This window comes from Nomascus leucogenys, chromosome 19, assembly GCF_006542625.1.
Source record: "Nomascus leucogenys isolate Asia chromosome 19, Asia_NLE_v1, whole genome shotgun sequence".
Classification (NCBI taxonomy): domain Eukaryota; kingdom Metazoa; phylum Chordata; class Mammalia; order Primates; family Hylobatidae; genus Nomascus; species Nomascus leucogenys.
Window position 1 is genome coordinate 25857355 of NC_044399.1, and position 19134 is coordinate 25876488.

The following is a 19134-nucleotide window of genomic DNA, read 5'->3' on the forward strand; positions in this document are numbered from 1 at the left end:
AAGTCCAGTATGTCACCTGCGCTTCTGATTGGCCAGCTATAAAACCCAAGACTCCCTCCTCAGTTTCAATAATTGGTTAGAACAGCTCATGGAACTCAGAAATAACAGTTTACTTAGTAGATTACTGGTTTGTTATAAAAGGAGACAACTCAGGAACAGCCAGACGGGAGGGAGGCACAGGGCAAGGTACTCAGGAAGAGGTGCAGAGCTTCCATGCCTGCTCCGGGCACACCATCCTCCCAGCATCTCCACATGTTCACCAACCTGGAAGCTCTCTGAACTCCTGTACTTTAGGGAGTTGTTTGGAGGCTTCCTCATGCAGGCATGATTGATTATTAACTCAATCTCCAGCTCCTCTCCCCTCCCAGGAGGGTGGGGAGCAGGGTGGAAAGTTCCTAGCCTCTACTCACGTGGTTGGTTCCCCTGGCAACCATCCTGAGGTTATCCAGGAGCCCCTAGGTACCAGTCATCTCATTAGCACGCAAAAAGAACTTACATTTTGAAGACTCCTAAACAGGGGCAGATAACAAATATATATTTCTTATTATGTCACAGGGAGCGATTCCTACTGGGACAGGAGCACCCCAGTGTCAGAGCAGCAGTTGTGGCAACCAGTGGTTATGGGGATCCCCAGCCACAGATGCCTTCTCTTAGCAGACAATCACTTATTCTAATACATACCTAGGTTTTCTAACACAAAAGTTTTTACTTCAAGCATAAAATTTAAAGCGCTGTACCTGTACAAGAATAGGATTTCATAAAATGTATTTTATTTACTATTTTTTTTTCAAGTCAGAGTCTTGCTGTGTTGCCCAGGCTGGAGTGCAGTGGTGCAATCTCGGCTCACTGCAACCTCCACCTCCCAGGTTTAAGCAATTCTGTCTCAGCCTCCTGAGTACTGGGATTACAGGCACACACCACCATGCCCAGCTAATTTTTTTTTGTATTTTTGGTAGAGATGGGGTTTCACCATGTTGGCCAGGCTGGTCTCGAACTCCTGACCTCAAGTGATCTGCACCCCTCAGCCTCCCAAAGTGCGTGAGCCACTGTGCCCAGCTAAAATTTAAAGGGCTGTACCTGTACAAAGATAGGATTTTTTTTTTTTTGAGACGGAGTCTCGCTCTGTCACCCAGGTTGGAGTGCAGTGGCGCGATCTCGGCTCACTGCAAGCTCCGCCTCCCGGGTTCACGCCATTCTCCTGCCTCAGCCTCTCCGAGTAGCTGGGACTACAGGCGTCCGCCACCACGCCCGGCTAATTTTTTTTTTTTGTATTTTTAGTGGAGACGGGGTTTCACCGTGTTAGCCAGGATGGTCTCGATCTCCTGACCTTGTGATCTGCCCGCCTTGGCCTCCCAAAGTGCTGGGATTACAAGCGTGAGCTACCGCGCCCGGCAAGGATAGGATTTTAAAAATCACCTTTAGTCATTAGCCAGGCTCAGCAGCATACACCTATAGTCCCAGCTACTTGGGAGGCTAAGGCAGAAGGATCACTTGAGTCCAGGAGTTCAAGGCCAGCTTAGGCAAGACAGCAAGCTATCATCTCAAAAAAAAAAAAAAAAAAACAAAAACCAAAAACAAAAAAACAAAACAAACAAACAAAAGGTAAATTAAAAAACCACCCACAATGCTTTAATCCTAATTTTCCCTGTGGTTTTTGAGCTATTTTCTTATTTGCAAGCCTTACTCCTTGGTAGCAATTTGGACTTTAGAGTAGCTCTTAATGCCTTCATTCTTTATTTCAAATTCCTCTAGAAAAGCTGTTAATTCACATCCTCCTGATTACTTTCTCCTGATTGCTTTCAAGAGAAAACTAGCTGGTGGCTACCTCAAGGGCTTGCTTCTCAAAATACCCCTTTAGCATTTTGCATTCCTATTCTCATGCCAAAACTAGGAAGATAAATCTTATATGGGCAATTTGTTGATGTTCATATTGAGTCCCTTTGATCTTCTCCCCACCAATAAAACACAGGTTATCCTAACAAGCACTCTATTAACGTAATGACTTGTCCTCTCCTACTTTATATTATAAAACTATAGAACCTATAGTTACCTTATCATGTAGAACTTTATAGGTCTACATTTTAGCTTTGCATAATTTGCAATAATGTTCTGGCAGATATGCCTGTAAAAGTACTAAATGTTAAGCAACTTTATCTACAATGATAAAATGCCTACAAATTAAAAACACTGAATTCATGATATCCTCTGTCTTTTTCCCTGATTATCAATACATTTTTAGTTGTAACAAGTATGCATATGTTATTTTGTGCTTTGCCTTTTTCCTCCCTCATGATGTGCTTTTCTTTTTAATAATCAATTTCCCCTTTTTAAAAATTGAGATAAAATTCACCATTTTAAAGAGTACATTTCAATGGTGTTTAGTATATTCACAATGTTGTGCAATCTTCATCACTACCTAATTCCAGAACATTTTCATTATCCCTAAAAGAAATCTCACACTTATTTGTTATTCCCAATCCTTCCCTGCCCCATCCCCTAATCTGCTTTCTGTCTCTACGGATTTGCCATAGAGCAAAGCAAAGCACATTTCCAATAAATGGAATCATACACTATATGGCCATTTGTGTCTGGCTTCTTTCACTTCGCATAATGTTTTCAAGTTCGTGCTGTAGCATATAACATTACTTCATTCCTTTTTATGGCTGAACATTTGCATGGACACACACATTTTATTTATCCATTCAGCAGCTGGGCATTTGGCTTCTTTCCATTTTTTGGCTATTATGAATAGCTACTATGGACATTCATGTACAAGTTTTTGGAGTGGAATGACTGGGTCAGGTAACTATATGTTTAACTTTTTGAGGAACTATCAAGCATTTTTCCACAGGAGCTGTACCATTTTACATTTCCACCAGCATTGCATGAGGCTTGCAATTTTTCTACATCCTTGCCAACACTATGTTTTTTTCCCCATTTTTTTACATTCACTTATTTCTCTTTAATAATGGTGTATCTTATGACATTAATTTACTATAGTTTACAGTTTAAGTTCTTATGTAATTGGGCATTTGATTGCCTGCTTTCCCCTCTGCAGTTACAAAATATGGCTCCTTATAAGTCTTTGCAACAAGATTTTTTTCTTGCAGATCATTTCCTGGAAGTATATTCTTTCAAAGTGGGATTACTAGCTTAATAAGTAGGAAGAGTTTTATATTAATAGCACTTGTTGCTGCCAGTGCCACATATGTCCTTATTCCTTCACAGTGTAATTTAATTCAATGCTTACTGAGGTCTTGCGGGGTATGAGGCATTATATTACAGACTCAGAGGTATACAGATTTGGTCTTTACCCTCAAGGCACTTAGAGTCCAGTAAGACAGAAAATAATAGATAATTTCATAACATAAACATAAAGGCATGCACATGATGCTGTGGGAACACAGTGTGGGGAGGTGGAAGTAAGTTGCCAACTGGGACAAAAAAGGCTTCTTGGAAGAAATGGAACTTAAGATGAATCTTGAAGATTGAGAGGGAGTTAACCAGACATGAACAAAGGAACAGAAGCTTTGTATATGCAACCTGAAATGTTTGGTGATTTATGAATAATCCTGCATTCTGGGGAGATCAAGAGTGTGTGTGTGTGTGTGTGTGTGTGTGTGTATGTGTGTATGTGTGCATGCGTTTGTGTGTGTGTGTTGGAAGGAAGGGTTGGAGAGAATGATGACCAGAGTAATTCAATTCGGCCGGGCGCGGTGGCTCACGCTTGTAATCCCAGCACTTTGGGAGGCCAAGGCGGGCGGATCACAAGGTCAGGAGATCGAGACCACGGTGAAACCCCGTCTCTACTAAAAATACAAAAAATGAGCCGGGCATGGTGGCGGGCGCCTGTAGTCCCAGCTACTCGGAGAGGCTGAGGCAGGAGAATGGCGTGAACCCGGGAGGCGGAGCTTGCAGTGAGCTGAGATCGCGCCACTGCACTCCAACCTGGGTGACAGAGCGAGACTCCGTCTCAAAAAAAAAAAAAAGAGTAATTCAATTCAAAGCAATCAAGGGAGGCTGGGCGCAGTGGCTCATGCCTGTAATCCAAGCACTTTGGGAGACTGAGATGGGTGAATCACTTGAGGTCAGGAGTTCGAGACCAGCCTGGCCAACATGGCAAAACCCTGTCTTTACTAAAAATACAAAAATTAGCTGGGCGTGGTGGCATGTGCCTATAGTCCCAGCTACTCTGGAGGCTGAGGGAGGGGCATCTCTCGAGCCCGGGGGGTGGAGGTTGCAGTGAGCCAAGATCTTGGCACTACACTCCAACCTTGGTGACAGAGTGAGACTCCATCCAAAAAAAAAAAAAAAAAATTAAAGCAATCAAGGGAGAAGGGAGGAAGTTTCAAGGAAATAACAGCGGGCAGGATAAGTGGAAGAAAACCCCAATAAGTTATGTCTGAAAGTATCTATTTGACTCGGCATCAAAGAGGAGGAACCTGGCAGTAGCCATTTCAGTGGTGTCTATGGGGTTGGAAATGGACTGAAGATGAGTGAAGAGTAAGTGGGAGGTTTGGAAGTAAGAGATAGTTTATGATGACTAAAAAAAGCCAATGACAAGAGTTTTTGCCATTCTTTCTCTGAATATTTGAAAGCAATCTAGGTGTAAGTCAGTGGTTTGCAAGTCTTTTCATGAAGCCTACTTACTGTATTTTTAGCGAGAGCAGCTAATCTGAAGTGGCAGATTGTTTACAAAGATGGGGCAGTGATTGTCCTATACTTTTCTGCAGGCCCCACACTGTGTGACTTTGCCATTCCATCCATTAAGTGGTGGAATCTATTTCTCCTTCATGACTCTGCACTGGCCTTGTGTTTTGCTTTGTCTGGCAGAAGGCAACAGAAGCAACATTGTGTGGTATCTTACCTAGGCCGACAAAGGCCTTGTAGCTTCCACTTTATTTTTCTCCCAGCTTCATTGAGATATGATTGACAAATAAAAATTGTATTTTTTTTAGGTGTACAATGTGATGTTTTGATATGGCGAACAGTGTGAAATGATTACCACAGTCAAGCTAATTAGCATATCTAGCAAGATGAGCAAAACTGCTCAGCTAAGCCCAATCCAAATTGCTGACCCACAGAATTATGAGCAAATAAAATGGTTCTTATTTTAGGCTACTGAATTTTGAGTAATTTGTTATATGGCAAAACATAACTTTTAAAACTGCCTATTTTAAAAATGTATTTTCTTGTAGTCTGTGTCTATTTATAAGGCATTTCATCATGAAGGGCTAAGTATCGTGAGTAAATGTGAAGAGCTGTTTCCGTACCCCACTTTCTAGATTATTCATCAAAATATAAAATCAGGCCAGGTGCGGTGGCTCACGCCTATAATCCCAGCACTTTTGGAGGCCGAGGCAGGCGGATTGCTTGAGGCCAGGAGTTTGAGACCAGCTTGGCTAACATGGCGAAAACCTGTCTCTACTAAAAATACAAAAGTCGGCCAGGCATGGTGGCACACGCGTGTAATCCCAGCTACTCGGAAGGCTGAGACATGAGAATCACCTGAACCCAGGAAGCAGAGGTTGCAGTGAGCCGAGATTGTGCCACTGCCCTCCCAGCCTGGGCAACAAAGCAAGACTCAGTCTCAAAAATAAAATAAATAAATAAATAAATAGATAAATAAATCCCTATGTGGTCTCAAAGTTTTTATTTAGAATTTTCTTTTGATTTTAAACCTGTGTTTCTTGTCTTTAAGTCAATTCTCTGTCCAAGACCTTCACAGTGGATTTAAAAAACAGAGAAGGGAGGTAGACAGGAGGATGAAAAAAAGATAGAAATATGGCCAGGTATGGTGATGCTCACCTATAGTTCCCGCTACTTGGGAGGTGGGAGGATTGCTTGAGTCCAGGAGTTTGAGGCCAACCTGGGCAACAGAGTGAGACCCTGTCTCTAAAAAAACAAAGAGAGAGAGAGTAAAATGATGAGCCAGAGCACTGGATGATGCTGGTCATTTTCAGAATGCAATAATAACTTCTCCCTGCTTGGGGACCATGTCTTATTCAACTTTGTTTTGTTTTGTTTTGAGACGGAGTTTCAGTCTTGTTGCCCAGGCTGGAGTGCAATGGCACGATCTCGGCTCACTGCAACCTCTGCCTCCCAGGTTTAAGCAATTCTCCTGCCTCAGCCTCCCGAGTAGCTTAAATTACAGGCATGTGCCACCACGCCCGGCTAATTTTGTATTTTTAGTAGAGATGGGTTTTCTCCATGTTGGCCAGGCTGGTCCCAAACTCCCGATCTCAGGTGATCTGCCCGCCTTGGCCTCCCAAAGTGCTGGGATTATAGGCATGGGCCACCGTATCAGGCAGTCTTATTCAACTTTGTATCTCCATGTCCATCACAGAATTTGTATTTGGCACATAGGGTTCAATAAGGATACATGTAAAGAAAATGCAGTTGTTGGCTGGGTGTGGTGGCTCATGCCTGTAATCCCAGCACTTTGGGAGGCTGCGGTGGGCGGATCACAAAGTCAGGAGATCAACACCATCCTGGCCAACATGGCGAAATCCCGTCTCTACTAAAAATACAAAAATTGGTGGCGTGTACCTGTAGTCACAGGCTGAGGCAGAAGAATTGCTTGAACCCAGGAGGCAGAGGTTGCAGTGAGCCAAGATTGTGCCACTGCACTCCAGCCTGGGCAACAGAGCAAGACTCTGTCTCAAAAAAAAAAAAAAAAAAAAAAAAGCAAAGAAAAGAAAAGAAAGAAAATGAAGTTGTTACTTTTGTAACTGGGTCCCTTAACTTCAAAATGCATTTTAAGGGCCGAGCATGGTGGCTCATGCCTGTAATCCCAGCACTTTGGGAGGCCGAGGCGGGTGGATCACTTGAGGTCAGGAGTTCGAGACCAGCTTGGTCAACATGGTGAAACCCCATCTCTACTAAAAATACAAAAAAATTAGCTGGGCATGGTGGCGCGCCTGTAATCCCAGCTACATGGGAGGCTGAGGCTTGAGAATCTCTTGAACCCGGGAGGCAGAGGCTGCAGTGAGCTAAGATTGTGCCACTGCACTCCAGCCTGGGTGACAGAGTAAGAATCTGACTCAAACAAACAAACCAACAAAACAAAACAAACAAAACAAAACACCCCCAAAACTGCATTTTAATATATATTTTTTTCTTTCCTCTTGGGTTTTAGGATGTAATTTTGAAGCAAAACTACAGAAGCCTTTTCCCTTAGCCTTGATATAGACTCCATGGTCCCTCTGTTTCTCACGGTATATACTCCCTTCACATTTATCTAACTGCATGCTAGTATCTAATTATACGCCTTCTTAGAAGTTCCAGGGAGGCTGAGGCAGTCGGATCACCTGAGGTCAGGAGTTTGAGATCAGCCTGGCCAACATGACAAAACCCATCTCTACTAAAAATACAGAAATTAGGCAGACGTGGTGGCGCACACCTGTAGTCCCAGCTACTTGGGGAGGCTGAGGCAGGAGAATCGCTTGAACCCAGGAGGCGGAGGTTGCAGTGAGCCGAGACTGTGCCACTGCACTCCAGCCTAGGTGACAGAGCAAGACTCCATCTCAAAAAAAAAAAAAAAAAAAATACTGACTTGTGATTTTTTTTTTTTAATATCTTACCATCAACTTGTAGAAGCATGGTGTAGTGGAAAATTATTCAGCTAAAAGTCTGATGACCTGTGTTCCTCTTTCCTGGGTGACTTTTGGTAAGATATATTACTATTCTATTTTTCTACTCTATACAATTGGAACAGCCATCAGGCCCATGGCTCAGGATTGTTAGTCATGTGAAACTGCTTTGAGAACCAGAGTTTATGTGTATAAGGCATTCATTTTTATTTGAAAATGAGAACTAAATCAATACCTTTTTACAAACTTCTTTGGAAGACCCTGCCCATTTTTATGGCTTCAGTAACTTATATTGGAGTTATTAACTATATTAGTCCTTAATTAACCTCCAATATTTTTTAGCTGTCTCCATTTATCTGATACACTCTTATTCAGACTAAATAAAATAGGCACTCCAGGAATTTAAAACACTTTATTTTGGTTACATTATAAAAATAAAAATATTGTTTCTAGCACGAATTGATATTTTCTATGATTATTATTCTGGAAGGCAAAATGCCTGATCTTGAGTGTACAAGATGTAGAAGAAATAAACCTCAATGGATGAAGAGGCAGACAAGGGAAACAAAGCAATAATAAACTACACTCAGGAATTTGGTGTGTAGAGCATAGATGGGAATAACAAGGCCAATCTAAAGCAGTCCGGGGCAGCTGCGCTGCCTTAGGGAAAAATGCCTCCTGGAATAAAATTTGGGAACGAGGAAACAGAAAGGCGACTTAGTTCCAAAGGCAAATTTGTTTCCATTACATTTTTCTCTTCCCAGGTGACTGTGCCTGCCGGGTTTAGGATTCACAGAATTCTGTGAAAATACAGTCATGCATCACTTAATGACAGGATATGTTCCGATAGTAAATACAAAAGCCAGTAAGATAGTTATTTATTATCAAGTATTCAGTAGTGTACATAATTATATGTGCTATACTTTTAGATGACTGGCAGTGCGGTAGGTTTGTTTACACTAGCATTACCACGAACGTGAGTAATGCCTTTTGTTACAACATTTTGACAGCTAGGATGTCACTTGGTGATAGGAATTTTTCAGCTCCACTATAATCTTAAGGGACCACATGTGGTCCCTCATTGACGGAAACATGCTTATATGGAGCATGACTAATATCTTAAATTTGTGAGTTTAATTGAACAGACTTGAGCCATATCATTGTAGGTAAGACAAGATTTCCCAGATGAGTTGACTTAATCTCAGAGAAGTTATATGATATACAGTTTCACTGAATTTCAGAGATGAATAGGATCGTAGTACCTAATAGGTTCTAATGGAATCGAATTAGATCTTAGGATCAAACGCCCTCTTTTTTTAAATTTTTTTGAGACTGAGTCTCGCTGTGTCGCCCAGACTGGAGTGCAGTGGCGCGATCTCGGCTCACTGCAAGCTCCGCCTCCCGGGTTCACGCCATTCTGGTGCCTCAGCCTTCCGAGTAGCTGGGACTACAGGCGCCCGCCACCACGCCCGGTTAGTTTTTGTATTTTTAGTTGAGACGAGGTTTCACCATATTGTCCAGGCTTGTCTCAAACTCCTGATTGCAAGTAATCCCTCCGCCTCAGCCTCCCAAAGTGTTGGGTTTACAAGCGTGAGCCACGGCGCCTGGACGAGACTCTCATTTCTAATGTTCTTCTAAAAACTGGTACTTCACAGCATATCAGAGATCTTTGCTCATTCATTCAATAAAATATATTGATCATGTATTATTTGCAAGCCCCCTGGGCTATGGAACATGGGGAAAATTAAGATGTGTAAGATGCAAATACTGCCCTCGTGGGCAAGTGTGATAAAGGACACTCAAGTTTATTGGTTGGCCGGGCGCCCACTCTTCAAAAAATGCAAAAAATTTAGCCGGGTGTGGTGGTGCGCGCCTGTAGTTCTAGCTACTTGGGAGACAGAGGCAAGATCACCTGAGCCGGGGGAGGTCGAGGCTGCAGTGAGCCGTGATCGCGTCACTGCATTCCAGCCTGGGAGAGAGTGAGTCCCTGTCTCAAGGGGGCGGGGCGGGGGGGAAGCTTATTATCTACCATATACCAGGTATAAGATTATCTATTACCTTCTAAGAATCTTATGCTTTAGGAGGGGAGATTAGACATGTAGTAATAATACTGTGTTTGGCATATCTCGGGTCCCCAATAAATAGTTAAACGAATGAACATAAAAGTATCTCAAAATAATCGCCCTTATTCAGAGACCCAGAGAGACTGAAAGGCTCCCTGAGGTAGTGGTTTCCTATAACACAGATCTCATTTCACGTTGGGTCGATCATTTCCGAGCTGCGTAACTAAGTGACTCTGGGCAGGTTGCCTAATCTGAAAAAGGGGATAATGCCTTTCATTTCAGTGTTGTTATGGGGTTGATGATGTATGTGAAGTTCTCCCCACAGAAGGCGCTCAATAAAAAGCAGCAACTATTATAAACTTTCATTAGTACTCACTAGCCATTGATCTAGTGTTTTTTGTTTGTTTGTTTGTTTACAATTAACTGGGCTCCAGTTATGTAAAACACTACTTGCAAACGCGTTTAAGGACTCGTCGAGACTGAGAGATCACTGCTTTCATCTGGTAGGGAGACACCAGCAATCTTAATTTGGAACGGTTTGATAGAGCGGAGTGCGATGAGGCGGTCCAAGGGTCCTAAGCAACAGAGACCTGAGGGGCTTGTCTCCAATGTCCTTTCACCTGTCTTGCAAGTCCCTCTGCTGACCGCACAAAGACTCCCGTGGCCCCGGCAACAGCTCGGCCTTCTCTACATCTAACCACGTTTACTAAATTTCTACGGCATGCAGCGCACCGAACCAGGAGCTGGGAGCGGCTCGCGGTACAGACCTCCTTCCCCTTTTACTTCGCTGCAGTGGGAGAATTAAGTCCTCTTACCTGAGGCACTGCTGAACTGGCTCGCAAGCAGTCACTCTACCCCCGAGACTAAAATGGTATCCCCCAGATCTCCACTCAAGTGTGGATACCACAGAAAACCCACCTTCCCCCGGGACCCGGAGCAAAGCCCACTGGGAAATTGACCTTTCACCCCCTCTCTTGCTTTACCTCAGCTCACCAATTTTGACGCTAGCAAATGAAGCGACGAAGAGACCTGGAGGCGGGACTTAGTGTTGCCTGATCCACGCCGATTGGACAGCAACGGTGTCGGGGGGCGGGCCGCTCGAGCGGGCTAGCAACCCCCCTCGGTGGGCGGGGAGAAGCGTGGGCTGCGCTTGCGCACTGAGAGGCGGCCGAAGGGGCCGAGGCGGCTACGCGTGCGCGGTGGGTGGAGCGCGGCTCTCCTACCTTCCCTGCCAGCCCAGTTCTTCCCATCCTTGCCCAGCGGGTGTGGTGCTTGTGTGTCGCAGCCTCGTAGCCGGGAGTCGCTGCCGAGTGGGCGCTCAGTTTTCGGGTCGTCATGGCTGGATACGAATACGTGAGCCCGGAGCAGCTGGCTGGCTTTGATAAGTACAAGGTACTGCGGGCCGGCGGACGCCCCTCTCCCTGCTCCCGGCCTCGCCCAGGCGGCTGAGGGGCCGGCGCGGCGCGGTCCGTGTCACCTTGTGCCGCGTGGCTCCGGGCGGGCTGGTGGGCGTTCTTCCGGGAGTCCTGCGGGTCCTGGGGATTGGGGGTCGGGGAGCGTGGGAGCATCCTAAGCCCGCCGCCTGGAGTCGGCACCCCCCGGAGATTTCCTTTTCCTTAGGAGAGCGCTCAGTGATCATGGAGCGAGGGAATTCCCTTCCTATTTTTTTAAACTTATTATTTTCGTAAGCTCGCGAAAGGATGTGGTTCCTTCTGTTATGTCAATCGCCTTCATTTTAGTGAAGTTTCCACTCGCCTTTCATGCATACTACTTCGGAGGAGGAGATGATCGTTTGGCAGATGAGGCCCGGGAGGGGAGCGACTTGCCGAGGCCATCCTGCTGATGCCTCCACTTCTGCTCCCGGCAGGGACTTCCTCAGCGGCAGCTTGTGGCGCTAGGGCCACCAGATGAAAGGGAGGTGCACAGGAAGGAGCTGTGGAGTGGAAAGAGCGCGGGCTTTCGAGCACATACAAACCTGATACGAAAGTCAGATTTTATTTCGTCTTGGGCACGTCATTTTAACCCCGCTCAGCCTCTCTTTTGTGTATGAAACTGAAAGTAATAGCTTCTGCTATGCAAAATGATTAGAGGAATTTATGAAGCGCCTGGCAACATACTAGGACCCCAGTAAATAAATGCTGGTGGTTAACTTTCCTCCAAATCTGGTTCCCATCCGCAGTTCCTTTACCAATGAATGACTCTAACCATCCATTCGGCCAAGCCTGAAATATGGGCTTTAACCCTTCATCCTTGTTGTTATCCGTTCATCTTCACATCTTAGCTTAAATATTGCTTCCTCAAAGAAGCCCTCCCTACGTGCCCCTTTCCCCCTTAAATGTGCGCTCTCTTGGTTTATGGAATTTTTGCTTTAGCGTGTCTCGCCATTAGAATGTAATGCCCAAGTCATTAGAGTTTTCTTGTGGACCATCATGGCTTAAGCACAGTGCTATGTGCATACTAGGCACCCAGTAAGCATTTGTGGAATGAATGAATAACTGAAAAAGTCATAATGGATTTTAACTTGAGTTAAAAAAAAAAAAGCAAGGGTTCTTAGAAGGTCACATAGCATGTTTCTCTGCTTTCAAGCCGTATTGTGCCATACCATTCTGAACTGAGGTGATGACTTGTCTTAACATTTTAAGTGGAAAGAGGGTCCAGAGCCTTCTTGGTAACTCGGGCCAGTGCTTTTCAACTTTCATTTTAGAAGGCTATTAACCCAGATACCTCCTGTTTTGCCTTAAGCTCTACCCCCCATTTTGTTGTCTGTTCTGCAGGGTAAATATTGACATATAAAACATTTTCTTCCTTACTAGGGTCTGACTTTCTAAGTGCCAATAAAATAAGTATTTCAATGGGAGCAGTGTTTGTAATAGGAAATCTCCTTTTTCTTATAAAGAATCTTCCCTAGATTTATATTTTCAACTAAATAAGTGTACTAATTTACTAGAACTTTTGTGTAATTTTCTTTTCTGATCTTTCCCCCTTTTTTATTATATAAGTTCCTGTATCTGACAGCAGATGACTTCCTATCATCCTGGAAAACAAAGGTCGATTTAGCAAGCGTCCAATGTTCACTAAAATAGTTTGTTGATATTATTTTAGTTATAATGAGGCTTCCTTGGGGGAAAAAAAAAGCACACATTTATAACCTAAATATTCTTCTATTGCAATTACTCAATACTGCATTTATATTAAAATTATGAATCCAGTGGTATCCAAAGGAAAAATCCATGTGATCAGTTTTGCTCGAACACAAATCTCACAGATCTTTTTTTCTTGTTGCATTCCCCTTATGTTGTCTTCAGATAGTAAGTGCTTTATAAATGCTTATTTTATATATATATATATATATATATATTTTTTTTTTTTTTTTTTTGAGATGGGGTCTCACTCTGTCACCCAGGCTGGAGTGCAGTGGCACGATCTCGGCTCACTGCAAGCTCCGCCTCCCGGGTTCACGCCATTCTTCTGCCTCAGCCTCTCCGAGTAGCTGGGACTACAGGCGCCCGCCACCACGCCCGGCTAATTTTTTGTATTTTTAGTAGAGACGGGGTTTCACCGTGGTCTCGATCTCCTGACCTCGTGGTGCGCCCGCCTTGGCCTCCCAAAGTGCTGAGATTACAAGCGTGAGCCACCGCGCCCGGCCATAAATGCTTATTTTAAAAAGTCTTTTTTCCCTATAAATGGGTAAAGATTGAAAACACTCAAAAGATATTTTGTATTCCCTCATGTGATGCTTTATAAGAGAGACGTAAAGAAGAACTGATACTACAAAAGCAGTTGGTGGAAAAATTACTTTTGAAGTAGTTTAATTTCTTTATCTTCCCTAGAGGTATATCTGAGAGCTACAGTTGGAAACCTGGCAGTTATACAGAATAACTGCTGAAAGGGGTGCACACGTGGAGTAGAAATTAGGTTTCTGAAGCAGGAAACTATAAGACAGTTGATTTTTGGTATGGAAGAGCATGGGATAGATTCTGTGTTATGTATTGACACTCGTATTCACTATTGTGTTACTTAACACAATTGTATTAAACAGTTAGTTGAATATTAGTTGAATGTCTACTTTCTCTTTCAGGTCGTGAGCTTTAAGAGGGCAGGCCCTATAGCTGACTTTTTTTTTTTCTTTAATAACATGACTGAGGTCTAGCACAGTACCATGATCAGAGTAAGTGCTAGACCAATATTGAAGGAATGAGAGTGTAAAAGAACCTAAACCATTTTGGAAGTATGGTAAAAAAAATAAATAAATAAATAAAGCTCTATGTCTGGATATTGAAAGGGTGCTTTTGTATTTTAAATGTGAAGATATCGGGTTTAACTACCATTGCCATTGTTCTCTGTTGCTTATTAACTAAGGTAACTTCAGAGAATTATACTGAAGGATTTCAGCCTTATTTTTGCCCTCCATCCATCCTTTGTTTTGGACAGGTTTTTGTTTTTTTTTGTTGGAGATGGAGTTTTGCTCTTGTTGCCCAGGCTGGAGTGCAATGGCGTGATCTCAGCTCACCGAAACCTCTGCCTCCTGGATTCAAGTGATTCTCCTGTCTCAGCCTCCCGAGTAGCCGGGATTACAGGCATGTACCACCTCACCCGGCTAACTTTGTATTTTTAGTAGAGGTGCGTTTCTCCATGTTGGTCAGGCTGGTCTCGAACTCCCAACCTCAGGTGATCTGCCCTGGCCTACCAGAGTGCTGAGATTACAGGCATGAGCCACCACACCTGGCTTTTTTTTTTTTTTTTTTTTTTTTTTTTGGAGACGGAGTTTTGCTTTTGTCGCCCAGGCTGGAGTGCAGTGGCGCGATCTTGGCTCATTGCAGCCTCTGCCTCCCGGGTTCAAGCAGTTCTCCTGCCTCAGCGTCCCTAGTAGCTGGGATTACAGGTGCCTGCCACCACGCCTGGCTAATTTTTGTATTTTTAGTTGAGACAGGGTTTCACATGTTGGCCTGGCTGGTCTCAAACTCTTGACCTCAAGTGATCCACCCATCTCGGCCTCCCAAAGTGTTGGGATTACAGGCGTGAGCCACTGCGCCCAGCTCTTGGACAGGTCTTTATAGTTGAGGGATTTTTTCCCCACTTATCTAAGGGGGAAACTGCAAGCTTTTTTTTGCCCTGGTTTGCTCATCTAACCTTGGGAAGGCAAAGTTTTAATTGATAGTGTAGCAGCTACTTTCAAATTGTATCATTTTGCCTCAGGGAGGAAATGTTCTGTGAAATATCTTGTTTCGTTTGTTCAAGAAAGTTATTTGTCTGGGCTCAGTGGCTCATGCCTGTAACCCCAACACTTCCGGAGGCTGAGGTGGGAGGATGGCTTGAGGATAGAAGTTGGGCAACATAGTGAGACCTCATCTCTACAAAAAAAAAAAAAAAAAAATTAGCCAGGCATGGTAGCACGTGCCTATGGTCCTAGCTACTTGGGAGGCTGAGGTGGGAGGATCACCTGAGTCTGGAAGTTGAGCTGCAGTGAGCTATGATTGTGCCACTATTTTGCAGCCTGAGCAACAGAGAAAGACCCTGACTCAAAAAAAAAAAAAAAAGTGTGTGTGTATAAATATATATATAGTTTCATGATGAATTGGTTTCTGATATTATGGTAATTAATTAACTTGGCCCTCAACAACAACAACCTGATTATAGGAATCATGATAATTGTGAATTTATTAGTATTACAATTAGAGGTGGTAAAGAGAGATTGTGTTTGCATCTTAATGGTAATGCTAAAGAACCAGAATCTGGCCTTTAACCTTACTAGTTCCTGAAAATTTCATAAAAAATTATTTGTATTCTTATCATTTTTAGAGACAGGGTCTTGCTTTGTCGCCCAGGCTGGAGTGCAGCGGTGCGATCATAGCTTACTGCAGCCTTGAATTCCTCAGGTGATCTTCCTCTCTTGGCCTCACAAAGTGCTGGGATTATAGGCAGGAGCCACCGTGCCTGGCCATCATACAGTTTGATTTTGTTTATTCAACAAGCATTTATTGAGGGTCTACTCAGTGTCAGGCATAGCATTTGGGCTGCAAAATTAAGCTAAGTTGAAATTCTTGTCTTCAAAGAACTCAGTTTGGTGGCATGTGAACATGTAAATGAACAGTTATAAAAAGTTAATAAGTCCAGTTAGGCAAGTGCTGGCTGCTATGGAAGAGGAGAGGAGGTGTGGTGTGTGCCTGTAATCCCAGCTACTTGGGAGGCTGAGGCAGGAGAATCTCTTGAATCCAGGAGGTGGAGGTTGCAGTGAGCCAAGATCGTGCCAGTTCACTCCAGCATGGGTGACAGAGCGAGACTCCATCTCAATAATAATAATAATAAAAATTAGTGTCTTTCTCATAACAGTCCAGATTTCTGGGTTCTCTTGAAAAAAAAAAAATATTGGACAATACTGGCCCTGAACTTCCTCTTGACAAGAATCAGCTGATGCTGAATAGTGCGTAGCTGATGCTGAATAGTGCTTGCCCTCTTTTTATCTGCTCTCTAATTTGCCATTTCTCTACCAGTGCATATGCTTTATGCAGGAATATTTTGTTCAGTGTACCTGCCAGATCCCTGTGATCCTTGATTTGAAGATACAAGATTGGCAGAACATGGTGACTGACTAGCTGGAGGTGGTGTAGAGGGCCACATAAAAGACGGGGAGGAGTCTGGGATGACTCAGGTTCTGGTAGGATGATTGGGTGGACAGACGTGGTAGTCACTGAGGCAGGGTTTTATGAAACAGCATACTGTTTTATATATATAATTTTAAAAAAATACAATAGTGTTTTGCACAGGTCACTTCTCTTGGATGGGACCACATGAAAGTGTGGCTTATGGACTTGGAATTAAAACAAAGAAAACTTGTAAAGAAATCTCATTTGTGAATGAGTTGTCTTCTATTAGAGGACATTTCTGTAAAAATTTCAAAGATACGAACACTTTTCCTTTTAGAGCCTCAATAGAAACAGCATGAGAAATTCTTGATCTTTTGATTTTCATTTATTATGACTACAAGCTGACTACAATACACGATTTTAATTATGGCATTGCTTGGATCCATTACAGTTAATTGAAGCATAACTTATCTTTAATTGTACCTTGGTCACCTTGACTAGATTTGGGGAACTGCCCTCTCTTCCCTGTAAGTACATTAATAAGGCTTGAAATGTATTCTAGTTGTCTTAGTGATTTATATATGTCTGGCAGAAAGAATTATTTCTGCAATTGGCAGAGACAAGAAAGATGGGTGGAAAACTTCTGCAGAAGCGGAGAGATTCAGTGGTAAGAAGATGGCTACTACATTTTTAGGTGCTATTTGGAGGAAACATCTTGAATGGGATCTTTTACTACCTTCTGAAATAACAGTTCACTGATGATGGCTTGTTTCTCTAACTGCTGTAGTGCTTAAATATTAAGAAATTCTTTGCTAAATAAGAGTTTGCCTACTACATAAGGGAAACTTGGGGGAAGGTGTTCCATTCAAAGACACCCATGGGAACATTTATATATTGTATACTCTGTGCCAGGCACTGCTTTAAGTGCTTTATGTGTATTATCTCATTTAATATTCACAACTACCATCTGAGATAGAGGTACTGTTTTCCCTGTTTCACTGAGACACTGAAAATTTAAGTAACTGGCTCAGGGTCCCACAGCTAGTAAGTGGTGGAGCTGAGATTTGAGCTCAGGCAATCAGTCTGGAGTCCATGTTCTTCATGCTATTCTGCCTCTCAAAACTAAGAATGAAGTATAAACTCTGCCTTGTAGGTACTGGCTGCTTATTTTTTATTTATTTATTTATTTATTTTAGTATTTTTTTCCGAAACTCTCGCTCTGTCACCTAGGCTGGAGTGTAGTGGTGCAATCTCGGCTTACTGCAAGCTCTACCTCCTGGGTTCACGCCATTCTCCTGCTTCAGCCCCAGATTAGCTGGGACTACAGGCGCCCACCACCACGCCCAGCTAATTTTTTGTATTTTTTTTTTTTTTTTAGTAGAGATGGGGTTTCACCGTGTTAGCTAGGATGGTCTGGATCTCCTGATTTAATGATCTGCCTGCCTTGGCCTCCCAAAGTGCTGGGATTAGAGATGTGAGCCACCGCGCCTGGCGATACTGGCTGTTTTTGTATAAGATATATAAACATTAGAATAAAGACCTTCAATGACATGCTTAATTGGATGTGTATCTAATGTATGCAGATGGGGAAAATGTAGTGGAAAAAACCTGATTTTGTTTACTCTTTCCCTGGCTTAAAATTATTAGTAGGGGCAAGTGGGCCTGAATTTACTAGTCTTGCATTTAGTTGAGTATAAAGACCATTTCATTTATGATTAGCCCTAATTGAGATAAAAGGCTTTTGATTAAATAATTAGCTTTTGGACTAATACTACATTAAAAAGTTTCCACATACCAGCTGTGTGATACTTAGCAGGTAACTTAATCTAACCAGGTTTCCTCATCTGTGAAATGGAGTAGTACCTACCCCACAGAATAATTCTGAAAACTGAATGAGTTAAAATTTATAAAGTGCTTGGCACATAGTGCTGTGTAAGTGCTGAGTAAATAAATAAAACTTGACATTTGTGATTCCCTGCACAAATGAACATTGGCTAGCATATAATATATCCACACTTATACACATCCCTGATGGTTATACAAGAGAAACTATTTTCAGATAGGAAGTGAAGGGTGGCAACGTAATGGACAGTTGGAAAGAGTAATGAGGAGTCTGTCTAGCTTGGGTCCCACAGATAGTCTTTGGCTTCAGATTTCTTCTGAAAAGAAGAATCATATGTAATAGCACAAGAAACAATAAATAATTTTTCTCAGATACTGCACCCTATTTAAGAGTCTGCAGTGGCTTCCATGTGTTTGATATCCAAATTCCTCAGCAAAGATTTCAAGTTCATTCACTAAATGACCCCTCCTTTTGCCTTATCTTCTCATCTTGTTAGAGCTTAAAGTCTAGCAAGCAAACCTGTTTGTCATCATGACTTGCTTGTATTTGTCTCATTGCTCTAATTCTCCAGTCTCCTATTGCCACCCTCCTCTCTCCGACTTGTTAGATGTAAACGACAGTATTCACTGAAATTAGATCTCCTTGCTCAATGAGTCATGTTCTCTGTGGGCGTAGTTCTTCAAGTCTCTCTCTTTTTTTTTTTTTTTTTTTTTTTTTTTGAGAGGGTATCTTGCTCTGTTGCCTAGGCTGGAGTGCAGTGGCACGATCACGGCTCACTGTAGCCTCAACCTCCCCAGGCTCAGGTGATCCTCCCACGTCAGCCTCTCAAGTAGCTGGACTACAGGCGTACGGCACCACACCTGGCTCATTTTTGTATTATTTTGTAGAGATGGGGTTTCTCCGTGTTTCCCAAGCTGGTCTTGAAGCTCTGGGCTCAAGCTATCTGCCTGTCTCAGCCTCCCAAAGTGCTGGCATTATTGGCATGAGCCACCTTGCCTGGGTGAGCCAGCATTCCTGGCCTCAAGTCTTGTATTGATTAAAAGTACATTAAA

At 43.0% G+C, this 19134-nt stretch overlaps 2 protein-coding genes across 4 annotated transcripts in view; one reads left to right on the forward strand and one right to left on the reverse strand.

The window, feature by feature from the left end:
- Positions 1-10992, reverse strand: part of ADGRF3 (adhesion G protein-coupled receptor F3) — a 42384-nt gene extending 31392 nt beyond the window's left edge. The window contains exon 1 of the mRNA XM_030799670.1: positions 10879-10992. Within this exon, the coding sequence (XP_030655530.1) occupies positions 10879-10992 (114 nt within the window). The remainder of the gene's footprint in view (positions 1-10878) is intronic.
- SELENOI (selenoprotein I) overlaps positions 10844-19134 on the forward strand; it is a 47850-nt gene continuing 39559 nt past the window's right edge. For 2 of the 3 annotated variants that reach the window (XR_004026960.1, XM_030799671.1), the window contains exon 1: positions 10844-11047. Coding sequence is in view for 2 of the 3 variants with exons in the window: in XM_030799671.1 (XP_030655531.1) it covers positions 10991-11047 (57 nt within the window). In the remaining variant the exon portion in view is untranslated. The remainder of the gene's footprint in view (positions 11048-19134) is intronic. The other variant, XM_030799672.1, reaches the window with a different exon arrangement.